The sequence below is a fragment of the Hippocampus guttulatus genome, chromosome 11, assembly GCF_054856545.1.
Source record: "Hippocampus guttulatus isolate MCC_2025c chromosome 11, RoL_Hgut_1.0, whole genome shotgun sequence".
Lineage (NCBI taxonomy): Eukaryota > Metazoa > Chordata > Actinopteri > Syngnathiformes > Syngnathidae > Hippocampus > Hippocampus guttulatus.
In genome coordinates this window covers 17177513-17189923 of record NC_141271.1, presented here as the reverse complement: position 1 = coordinate 17189923, position 12411 = coordinate 17177513, and the positions used below count along the sequence as shown (strand labels likewise).

At 41.6% G+C, this 12411-nt stretch overlaps 1 protein-coding gene across 2 annotated transcripts in view; it reads right to left on the bottom strand.

Moving 5' to 3' along the window:
- LOC147198394 (uncharacterized) overlaps positions 1-12411 on the bottom strand; it is a 42061-nt gene that overhangs the window by 29169 nt on the left and 481 nt on the right. For both annotated transcript variants that reach the window (XM_086123930.1, XM_086123931.1), the window contains exons 2-3: positions 10314-10411; positions 8045-8170 (exon numbers count right to left, since the gene is read on the bottom strand). Coding sequence is in view for 1 of the 2 variants with exons in the window: in XM_086123931.1 (XP_085980057.1) it covers positions 8045-8111 (67 nt within the window). In the remaining variant the exon portion in view is untranslated. The remainder of the gene's footprint in view (positions 1-8044; positions 8171-10313; positions 10412-12411) is intronic.

Genomic DNA, 12411 nt, shown 5'->3' with positions numbered 1-12411 from the left:
AGTTATGCAACCCCCTCCTACATTTGGAAACATATCTCGAAGGTTTCTACTTCTCAGTTTGTCAAAAAGGCTCATAACGTCAACCGCTGTTGAGATTTTTCTCGATAAAGAAAGGTTGCGGTCTCATGAGTCGGAAAGAACGGGAAGCGCAGCGACATGGAGGACCGTGAACCAGGAACCAGGAACCATTAAGGAGGATGACACAACAGTTTCCAAGAAGGGTGATCGCCTTCCTGGAGAGAATCCTTTGATGTTGTCGGCTACAAGAATGACTCGTGGCGAATGCTTGTTTTACGGCAGACTAAAAACCACAAGCTAACAGAACATTTGTCAGACTAATTGTATTTACAAAAAAAGTACTTTTTTTTCCAGCTCATTAGCTAATTTCGCATTTTTTGTTGGTCATTTCACAAGATTAGCAAAGATACAGCAACAGCTTGTTCAGTGATTTTTTTTTGTTCTTCTTGTTCTCTTCTAGAGCGCCAAACAGGACACAAATGGCAGTAAAATAATTTTAACTTCCGTCCTTATGTACATTTGGGAGTCTGCACTTTCTAACTTTCTTTCACTTAAAAAAGTTCACTCAGTAATTTTACTTTAACGAGTCTTTTAAATCCACACAAATCGGTACTTGTCCTCAAGTCGAGAGTGCGAATACTTTGCCACCTCTGCAGAGTTAGCCACAAGCACGTTAGCATGCCAACGTGAGCAATTACCGTCAACACCGAATAAAGGGAGTTCTTGCATGTCATCGATGGAACAAAAATAATAATAATCGAACGCACGCAAGGTTGTTCTGCTCAATTCATTTTATTTTCGCACTTTGAAATGAAACAAGGCTGTTGTAAAGCAGCACCGCCGATCCACGTATGACGTAATGGTCGTGCCCGTCGACAAAAGCTGTCATCCTGCGCCTTGGTCCTCGTGTTGAAATGAACTTACTCAATTATTTTGTCTAATCAGCCTGTTTGGGTTCGTCTCCTCTTGCCGAGGTACTCCACAGTATGAACAGTTCACTTAGGCTCCGCAGTAAGGGGCTAATCAGTGGGATTATTGTTTTGCTGCTCCAATTTACCAGCTCCCTGTTTAGCAGTGATTGCAATGAAAATGTGCCATTGTGTTCGTACGAACTTGGGGAAATGTACTGCAATGTAATCACTTTGTTTGCTGCAAGGATACACATACATGAGCAGCAATCGCAACGTACAGTCGGGTTACCCTGCCGCGCAAACTCTTCCAAGCAATGTTGCCACGCCGGCTTTCAAAAGTATTCCGATGAGTAATAAATCTTTCTTGATCGATTTCGATCATTGCAAATGGCAGCGTTGCAAGTCCTGCAAATATGAAAAGCTGGGGGTGGCTTTTTTTGGAACCTACAATGTGATGTTATCTTACATCTGTAACATGAAAATCAGATAATTCAATAAGAGAAAAGCTTTCAAAGTGCTGCAGCAGCTGATCATTCACTACTGAGTCATCAACTGACATTCTCCTTTGGTCACCTCATCTTCCACCGTAATTCCTTTCAGTTAATTCTGCCTAATTTAACATTCACTTCAACTTTACAGCCGCCCAATTCACGGCTGAGCGCCAGGAAACAAATGCATGAAGAGAGAGAGAGAGAGAGAGAGAGAGAGAGAGAGAGAGAGAGAGAGAGAGAGAGAAAAAAGGAAGTCTGAGGGGCCACTTGTTAGAATTAGTCCTCGACTCTTGTGGGGCCGCTGCCATCTAAAGATACAACAAAGACCCAAAAAGGGCCGCCGCCATGCAAAGATAAAACCAAGACCCCCCTCATCCCCAAAAAACAAAAGAAAACAAAACAAAGAGCCACCAGCTTTAGACGACGGTGTCACAACCTACCGCCTTATTTTAATGTCATACTAACAGGGTCAATATTATTATCATGAAGTGCTGCCGCTGGTGTCCTCATCATGAAAATTTTGCAGAAATATGAAATTCTGAGATTCATAATTTTCTTTACAATAATAAGTTCGATGTGCCCCAACGAGTCTAAACACGGCGTTCTGATAAATGTTACATGTCCGATTGAAAATGACATCACAGTGGCGAAGGGCTCACGTAGCAACCAACCACGGCTCATCTATTTTCTGGCTTTGGTCATGTGACGTTCACACGCTTGGCATCAGGCGCTGGGGTGTCATTTTCAGTCGACAGCAGGTGGCAAAAAGACCGCCCCAAGCGATGCAGAATAACAAGCGGATTTTGCGGCTTAATTCATATTCCACAAACCCGATATTAATTAGAATACAGTGTTTGGACGAGCGGGGGCGCACAGAACCGATCACTGCGAAGAACATTTTCAACTAGACTTCCCTTTTAAGCCGATATGCATTTCTATGAGCATAACATCTACTTCATACAACAAATGTGAAGTTCAATGGAGAACCTCAGAGGCATCTAATGGTGATATTGACTTCACGCCGTTAACTGTTGCTCCTTTACACGTACAACAAACTGATTCGAGCATCGCCTGATTTGGGGCCTGACAAAGACTTCCAATTTTTGGATTTAGTGGCACTCCAAGCTGGGGGTGCACGACAAGAACTACGCCATAATGTGACTCTTAAATGGTTTTAGGAAAGACCTCAGTTGCCCTCAAGTTTTAGCTATCATCGCTTTTAAATGACGTCGACAGACAAGACTGCAATCTGTGTCAAGTCAGAGATCAATACTGATACTGATTGAGCGAGCGCCCTGTGATGTCATTACCTGGGAGGATACGTGGTCAACATAATTCTGTTAAATTACAGTATTCATTCGCCTTCAACTTCCTGCGCGTGTCTTCACATGCAAGGCGGCAAGAGCACATCTGAAGAACTCGCATTCCTCTCACTGCCTTTTAAAAAATGTTCACGCAAAGTCAAGTCAGCGCCGCAATTCTGCTGGCATTCAGAGCAGTAAAAGCTATTTTATGGGTGCGTTGAGGGTGTCTTACCGGTATTGAAACATTACAGACGAACATGAAGGCTATTCAGAAATTTGTTTTTACAGGAAACATTAAACGAACAGCTATGACATCTTCACAGGGCCTTCCTTTGCGTACTGATGTAGCAATTACCGTCAATACATTGGGAGCTTAAAGGAAACTTGACAAAATGAGAGGTTCAAAGCACTTTGCCAATTGTTATTTTTCCTAGTATTTTATCTATTCTTTTTGTTGTTTTTTTCATGGATTCAACTGATTTAAGATTTTTTTAATCGTGATTAATGACATTATCGGCAAAGTTAACTTGTGGTTACCCACAAACTAATTGCACATTTTGAAGCTGCTGTGTACGATAAATAGGTGTTTTGTACGTTTATACTCTTAACATACGCCGGGACACATCCTCATCTTAATGCAACGCATATCACTAGTGAGATGCCGACACAAAGATACTGACATGTTATCTTGAAGTTACAATCCCTCAACAGCAGCGCTACTGTAATGTGATTTTTTTTTTCCAAATAGTACTGTTACTATCGCTGACAGAACTGAATGATAACTTCTTCCAAAACATTTCTTGACTCAGCATTCCTATTTGTTATTTGTGTGTTGTTCCCCGCTTTTCCCTTGCAGTTACTACACATATCAGTGTGCTTGCTTTCAAAATTTCCCTCCTTTGGTCATTCACGACAGAGACGTGCTTACCTGCCAACTCCATCGTAGATTTACTTGGTTAAATCGTTACCTTCGTGTTTTTTGTCATGAATTTCTTCTTCTGGCCACTTAAGTAACGCACTACAGGTGCGTTATCTTCATTCGTGCACCACACTGTCCTCTACAGGCCAAAGCGCGCACAGCAGGAACCGTGCAGTAAACAAGGCCCAATCGACGGACGCCGTACCAAGCCAACGAAGGGTTGAGCCTGAATCGTGTTAAAACAAGTCGCGTCGTCAAAGGGAATTTGTGTTAATGTGTTGACAACGTGTTCATTTTGAGACCGGAAAATCGTGGTCTGTTTTTGTGTAATTTTTGTTGAACGTGTTTTCCCTCATTTCTTCGTCTATTATTTTGTTGAGTTTTTTTTTTGTGTGATTTTTTTTCAACATATACAGTACATTACATTACAAATATTTTGCCAATTTCCTTTTATAGACACTAATCCACATAAATAAATAAATTCATATATAAAGTCCCTTTCATGTTGTATTCTAAGAGAATGAGAAATACGCTTTTCAAAAATTATGGTAAAGTGTAGAATCCCAAATCGATTGACGTGCAGAAGCTCAGGTCAGATTTGTTGACGTAGACCAAATAAAAGCTAAACAAACGGATTCATCCTCTCATCTTTAGCTTGACCATTGACATTCCATTTGTTTTGCTCAAACGCAGAGCACCAGAGTGCCTGGACTGGGAGCGAGCTTCACATGCGCACAAGTGTTGTCCCGCATCAGAGAACAAACCTTTTCAGGTCCTTCAGTGCCATAGTGCCGCTGATTGCACAGGCACCAGCAATTTCCTAACCAACCGCCACCTGAACAATGATGTGTTCGCCTTTCAGACCCTCCGGCCTTTCAAAGCAGAATCATTTCACAGTTTGGAACGAGATCTCCATAGCAACTCCTCTTTGAGGGGTTTAGAATCACCATCCAATAATTCTATGATCATCGGGCCTTGCCATTCCCAGTGGTTCTTTTCACAGCGGACAGAAGGAGGGGGCGGGGGGACAAGGAAGGGGGGTGGGATGAGGAGTAGGAGGAAGCAGGAAGAGTCTCTAGTCTATTTCAGGCAATTTATCTTGCAGGCCCATTAGAATTCAAAATATTGCGACCTTCAATCACCGAAGATTTTATTTGGAGCCGTGGCGATCTCCACTCAGGATGGAAAGGCATTTTGCTCTAATCATCCGCCACGAGTGGAAGCTGACAAAAAGAAAAAAAACTCTTCATTCTCGCTCGAGCAAAAACGCTCATTTAAATGCTGTGACAGCACGTCAAACACAAAGTGCACAAAAGGAGGATGATCCCGCCACCGCTAAATGATCAGCACACGTATTTGCCAGTACTGTATTGCTTAAAACAACGACTGATATGAACTGAAAACAAAACGTTCACGCCATAGGGCAGTTTATTTTAAGACAGATTTTTAATAGCAAAAAAAAGGATTAAAAAAAAAACAGTTTTGCCTTCAGTAATGAGTGGTATTTTAAAAAAAACATCACTGGCTGCCATTGGGAGTAGACTCCCAATAGCACCATGGAGACTTACAAATAAATAAATAAATAAATCTGACATTGAGTAAATCCTTCTCGGCAGTAGTTGGCGCTATACTGCGGCAGTTTGACGCATCGGCGAATCATCATCTGTGTTAGGAAGAAAAGTTTCGTTCACGATACTTTGTCATTGTCTTTAAGGACCTTTTATGTCTCAAAAGTATGAACGGGTCTCGGTGAGTACTCAAAGAGCGACTACTTGCACTGGTGCAGGTCTGAAAAAACTTTGTTAGCGAACATCCCGAGTCAAAAGTACAGAGAGTGATTGCGCAACAGAGTTCCCAGTAGTGAGGGATGGACAACAAACGTGCGATGCCGGGTGACAGCCAAACAATGGCGAATAGCGTAATAATCCAATCAACTTCAATTAAAGGGAGGGGCAATCAATGATTTACCATAAATACTGTTAAACTAGTCAGTCACACTGCTACCTCAGGCAGTGCTGGCACTGTATGACCCGCAGACATATTCAACTAACCGTCAATCGCTCTACCATCCATCTATTTTCGAAGACGCAGGTGAGCTGCCTCTGGGCGAGAGGCAGACTGGCACGGTAGCCTTCCAATCGTCACAATGGCATGTCAAGTTGCTAGTTCTGTTCCACAACAGCGGGGCGTGTCAGCGGTGGTGTCCCATTTCCACTCCGCATGATTGGTGAAACATTCCGTTCAGCAAGTTATCACAAGATTTTAGGATCCATTTGAAAAATATGCCAAGCACTGTCTTAAATTGCAATGTTGACAAGCACACCTGCAAAGTTCTGTTGTGACATTCCATACTGCAGTGCGCTAGCTAGCTAGCGATCGATCGATCGATCTATCTATCTATGTATCATTTTTTTGTCACAATTATGTGATAGTTTGATATAGGTAGGGTTAGGTGTTAGACGGTTAAGGTTAGGATATTCTTTTCAAAAGCTCTACTTAATCGATATTTTGTGTCAATGACAATTGTGAACAAGAGTCGAAAGGCCTGCGTGTGACTGTGTGGAAAAACAAGGTAAACGGCCTTTGAATGATTCAACTCTTCAAATGCATGCAGTTTGAAGAAGACAAAAGTTAATCCTTCTTGTTTCTGTTGCGAGAGTTTAAGCCGCTCCCCACCTGTTTTAAGAGCATCTTTTTCATGCCATTGACATAAGTGGCATTTATGGGCTTTTTTTTTGTACAAAGACGACTATGTTGTGAAACAAATTGGCAACATGGCATTGTGACACCTGGCAGGTGACTGATCCAGTCTTTTGTACAAAACAATCCAGAATGTTGGGTGACATTGACTCAAGTAGCTAGTCCTTCCGTTTCTTTTTTCTTGTTTTGTTTTGAAACCCAAATTGGGGTATTTTTTTTTGACCCAGCAGTTTAAATTGTTACCATTATAAACCCTGTGTTAAATGCATACCCAAAGTCGTAAGGTACACTTACACATTGCTAACAGTCAATATATGCAAACCAATGTTAGCATCCGCCCATCCTTTTCATTTTCATTTTTACTTTCATTTCTGGGGACAATTTTTACCAGACTGGGTTACTTTTACTCAAGTTTGGATTTGGGCGGTCCGAACGACTGAAGCTGGGACATATTCAGAAAGTTCCTGCCCGTTCCCTCCTCAACTATGTCCCCCAGTTCATGGGCATTATTGCTGTAATATCCTTTTTTTTTTTTTTTAAATAATTAAATTTAAAAATGGGGGGGGGGGGGGGGAAGAAAAGACCTCGCTGTTAAGTTGAAGAAGAACCACGAGTTCTTGGTTACATTTCAAGTGTGAGCATGTGTGGCCTTGGCAGAGGTACATATCCTTACACGGAACTTCCTCGGTTAAAAACGGTTTTGCAAAGGACACTGCCAAAAGCAAGGCAAGAGAAAAAAGAGATTTTCACCCTTCCAAAATGTCTCTTGATAACTTTTAACGCTTCCAAAAGCACACATGAATGTCGATGGCGCGTACACAGCGCAAGATCAAACAGGCATGCGATGCTAGCGTAATTCAAACCATGCCACAGAGCTTCTGAAACTTAACACAGACAAGAACCCTCTGTACTTCTGTCACTCGCTTTGAGGAAGCCTTTTCAGAGGGAATGTGCGCTTTGCTGCGACTTAATGAATTGCGACTTTTATGTTGATCTCTGCACCTTAACGTACCGAATGGCCTGCGAGCAAGAAGTTGTTCACGACCGAGTCGCGCGCCTTGAAAAGGCTGCGAGTCCTTTCAACAAGCCTTTGAGCTGGTGTCGTAACGCTCGCCAAGCGCTGTTACACCATGTGGAGTCGCTCGCGAGGAATGCGGCAAAGTGAATTCAAGCTCAGCCTTTTGACTCACGTGTCACGTGGGGGCTGTCATCGCGGACGTCGAGGACAGGAAGGCATTTCCCGGCCTCGGCCTGCGCGAGCGCCTTTTAGCAGGCCGGCAGAGTGGACAATGGGAAGAAACGTGAGCATTTTGCAATGCGTTGCACAATTATGTATTCAGAATGAATCCCCCTATACCAGAGGTGTCCAACTCGTTTTGGGCGTGTCCCAAATACCGCTTGAAAGAATACTTGCCACGACTCTCCAAGTGGCAGAGTCACGACCAATGTTGAAATACTCCATCGTAGTAGGCCCATGTGTCCATCAAAGACAAGACAAGAGGTTTGTTTGTTTTTTTTTCACAAAAATATATATTTGATATTATTTGGAAGCTTCTGGAACATTATGCACAGTTTGAAAATTCACGGCTGGTTTAAATCGAGAAAAATATCAGCAATAGCAGCTCGGTCTTGCCAAAGAGAGCGAGACCACCATGAGTAGATGTCAAATGTGAGAGAGGGGTGAATGGCGAGACATCCTACCTGCTTGGCTTGTGGGGCTGACAGAGGAAATCACAGTGCCGGTCCGGAATGGGCACTCTGCTTTCATTTTGGTCAATGGTGCAGAAGGAGAAATTTTCAGCAGTAGCCTGACTGTTTGTCAGCACGCTGGAAAAAAAAAAGAAAAAAAGGACGATGTCGTGAAAATGTAAACGGTGGTGAAAGGGTGCTGTTGGGTTGACAGTCAAATCCACCCAGAAACACATCAGTGCCTCATGCAAGTTGATGCACACCGTATACCATTAATAGAATTAACGTATCAGAATCAAACAACTCCGGCATGCTATAATCGCACCTAAGAGCCAGTAGGAAGCTCAAGTATTCTTCAAAATCTACAGACAATAACAACTGTCAGGCCTTCATAATGGCACATCATCATTTCCTGTAATCCGGGACAATCCCTTCTCTCAGTGTATGGCAGTCCTATGAACGTGAAATTGCTCAATCTAGCAAAAGTGCATATGGTCACTCTTTAGATAAAACCATGATTGGTGCTTATGCCAGGGGTCACCTTGGGGCGAGGAAAACAGGGAACAATCCACATCGATCAACCCTTGACCACTTGTGGTTGCATTAAGCTAGCAGTGCTAGGCTATCCTGTATTAGCTCATTAAAAAAATGTATTAGCAATCAGAGATGATGAGTTGTGATGTATTGTGAGCAAACTTTGTAAATGTCAAGGCAAAGATTTCGCTTTGTCCTATTGATGTAATCAAACTAGTTATTTGGTCAATCTGTTCACCCTAACATGAAGCTGAAGGGAAACCGCGGGGGGCATCAAACTAAGGTTGGAATTCATATTTATTGGGTTTGTTTGTTTGTTTGTTTATTGAACATAAAACATATATACAGTAATAATTTGACAGAAAATAAGGTAGATAAAAAAAGTAAAAAGAAAGAAATCAATCTTCATTCAACACAGTTATTATGTTCAAGGGAGTAGGAAGAAGTAAAAAACTTATCTAGTCCTACCCCGTTATGTGATTGTATCTAATAAATCATTTTTATATCAATCAGAAAAGAAAAAAGTAAGAAGAAAGAAGTCTCCATTAAGGCTCATACTTTACCCTTAACCGTGATATTTTTACAACTTGCTGGTTGCTGCATTGAGTTATTGTTTTAACAATTGGATGAAACTTAAGCCTTTTGAAATCCTCATGTTACACGCACAGAATGTTACACAACTTGACACAGCAGCGATGAAAGGACTTGAAGGATGTGGAGTGGTAGAAATGACATGAAATGAAAACATTTGTGATCCCGTTAAATATTTGGACATCTCTCTTCAAATGAGTCTCAAGAATTTTGGAGCACTATAACTTGACAGCTGACCAACCGTGAGACAAATCGTAAGGCCTGCAGGCCTTGACATGGAAGTGGAATCTGACCTGTGATTATAATGTGTCACTTACGTTTCACGAGGTCTTGTCTAAGCACGTTTCATGTGCAATCATTTTGTGTGTGTGTGTGTGTGTGTGTGTGTAAAACGACTCGCCTTTGCTATGAAGCAACGTCATGTCTACCAAAACGTGTTTGTTTCCTTTTCTTGAACGATCATTTTATTCATGAGCAACCAAACAGTGAAACACCCTCTAATGTGAAAATTGAATTGTGATCTAAAACAAGAGCCGTAAAGAATTCATTTTGTGATCGCGATCATAATGAGTAACACAATCTCAAATCATCTTTCCCCATTGAAACGAATTGAAATGACGCTAATCTGTTCGGTTACAAACGACAGCAACAAAAAAAAACATTTAAGGGGTTTAATTTTGTTTTTTAAGAAGAAAAAAGGTCTCTGTTGCATCCTACTTTATGTGAACATACATGAATTGAAAAGAAATACCTAATATCGGTTTGAAATGGTTTCAAGGTGGCAAATTGATGACAATTTCACCTCCTCTCCTTTAAAATAATACACGTACAATACGTCCCCATGTGTGAGACCAGGAAGTGGAACCTCTGAGAGTAAGACGCCCGGGAATCAATTTGGCCCACAGAAAATAATGTACATTCAATTAATACACTGCCGAGTCAAACTGTCACCAGGCTTAAAATGTCCCGTTTGAATTTCTCAGCCTTTCTCCTAACACATGCGATGACGGTGTGATTTAACTTCCAGGCAATTGATATCCAGTTTCATTGCTCGTATGATGCATCTGCATGTACTACACATGCTCATGCACGACATTACCGAAGGCTGCTGTATGGCTGTACAATTTGTCATCAACATAAATCATCTTCCACTTACCGAACGTTGGGCAGGACGACAATTTCTATGTTCAGCGATGTGTCGGACCTTCCGATCAGAGGTGGACATTTGGCATCATATCGTCTCCTTTCTTTCCCCTGGGGAGACATTGGAGATGTCATCATAAACCACTCGTATGATATTTTATATTCTGCTCTTTCCTGATACCACATACCTGCCTTGCAGCCGTTTCTGGCACTTTTTCAAAATTTCAAGACACTCATTGTGAGAGAAGCCAAGTCTGCAGAGGCAGCAGAGTGGACCGCATTGGAAATGGCTCACTTCATGTTTTCAAATGAGAAGACGAAATCAAAGTTGACATCGGGAGCCGCAAATTGAACAATTGTACTGTATTGTTGATTGTTTGAGAGTTTTTCCCCTTAAACTGGGCTGCTGCATCACTCACTGGCCACAACATTAGGTACACCTGCACCGTGTACTCCAAATTGTAATTCATCTTTCCAAATGGAATAATGCCCAGTTTTGGCCGAGGCCTTTCTAATGTTTTGCCTCTTTCTCAGCGAAACACAGTCAGAAAAATATGCAGCTCCCAGTTCAATGCAGTGTGGTTCTATACTTCTGCCACTCCTAAAAACAAAAGTATGAACAACAAGGTGTTATCAATGAAAATGATTTTTTTCCCCCTGTGCAGGGACACCTAATATCGCGGCAGGTTCATGCAATGTCTCCTGCAATGACACTCATATAATTATTCCACTTTGTTGAATTTCAAACTTGCCCGTTCTTCTTACTTGTTACAACCACAGCAGAGCAGACATCATTAATGTTAAGACTCGGTTTAATTACTCAGAATGTAAAAGACCTCTTGACAAATTGCTCATATAATTGCGGCAAATAATTTGCCTCAAATGTAACGACCACATACTCTAATAGGGGCGCACGTCACATTTGTACTGTTTGTGAGAGACAGGATTTAAATTGCATGTCCTCACATCAACTCGCCCGCTGCAGACACACAAATTAAACCACACAGGGGCACAATTGCACATTTAAAAAAAAAAAACGCCGGCCAACAATCCTGCAGCCTGTCTAGAACAAAGTAGTTGAACAGGCAGAAAGTGAGGCAGTCAAAAATGCGGGTGTGAATGAGGCGAGCGCATGCTGCGGAGGGGAAAGGGGGAGGGGGGCAATATTTTTTTTCGGGGACGCGGGGAAGGGAGGGTGAAGGCACGCACCCCCCACTTAGACTCACCACAAAGGATGCAGAGCGTTTCGTTCACCCAAATAAATCATGTCTTTGTTTAAGGTACATTGATCAATCTAATGGCGTGTAATGGGTTGCTAATTGGCACGCGGCAGTGCTCACAAATGGAGAGCACGCAGAGAACTCCAGCACTGCGCTAAAACACAACCTGAGGGGCCTCTTTTGTCCTGAAGCGACATGTATTTTTTTTCCTTGCATTTGCAAAATCACTTAGTAAGCCTAACAAAGAAAAATAAATAAATACTATTTTATATATGTATAAGCACGTCTTAGTTTTGTTATTGTATTTGTTTTATAAAAGCCCCAAAGCCCCTGCGGGGTGCAAGACGTGCGCTCAAGTCTGCATCACGTCATAGAAATATGCTAAATATTTACAAATAAATTGCATTGCCCTATTTTAAATATCTGAGAAAAAAAATCTGTTCATCCTATCTTTTGGGGAAGCATTTTACACGATGTAATTTCTTTTAATAAATTGACATTTAATAAGGTGAGCATCATGCTTTTAAATTGCCACTGCCATGACTGCAAAAAAAAAAAGCATTTCCTTGGTAGAATTATTTTTTTCTACTCAGCTGTACAATGTGCAAGAGTATTTTAAATGTTATTTTGTCTGGTTTCTTTTTTTTTTTTATTTAAGAGGGATTATTTGAACGATTACGTTTTGGTGACTGGTACCAATAATGCTCCATAATGAGGCTCGTTTTGAATACTGTACTGTAATGCAAATGCTTCGGTTTGGCTTTCTCCTTGTAAAATTGCTTTAGCATTCAGGGTGATTCACGGGGCCGGGGGTTAGATTTTGACATATGTAATTAATTGTGACTCATGAAGTCTCCTTTTAAGTGTATCCAATATAGTGTGAATATCTTC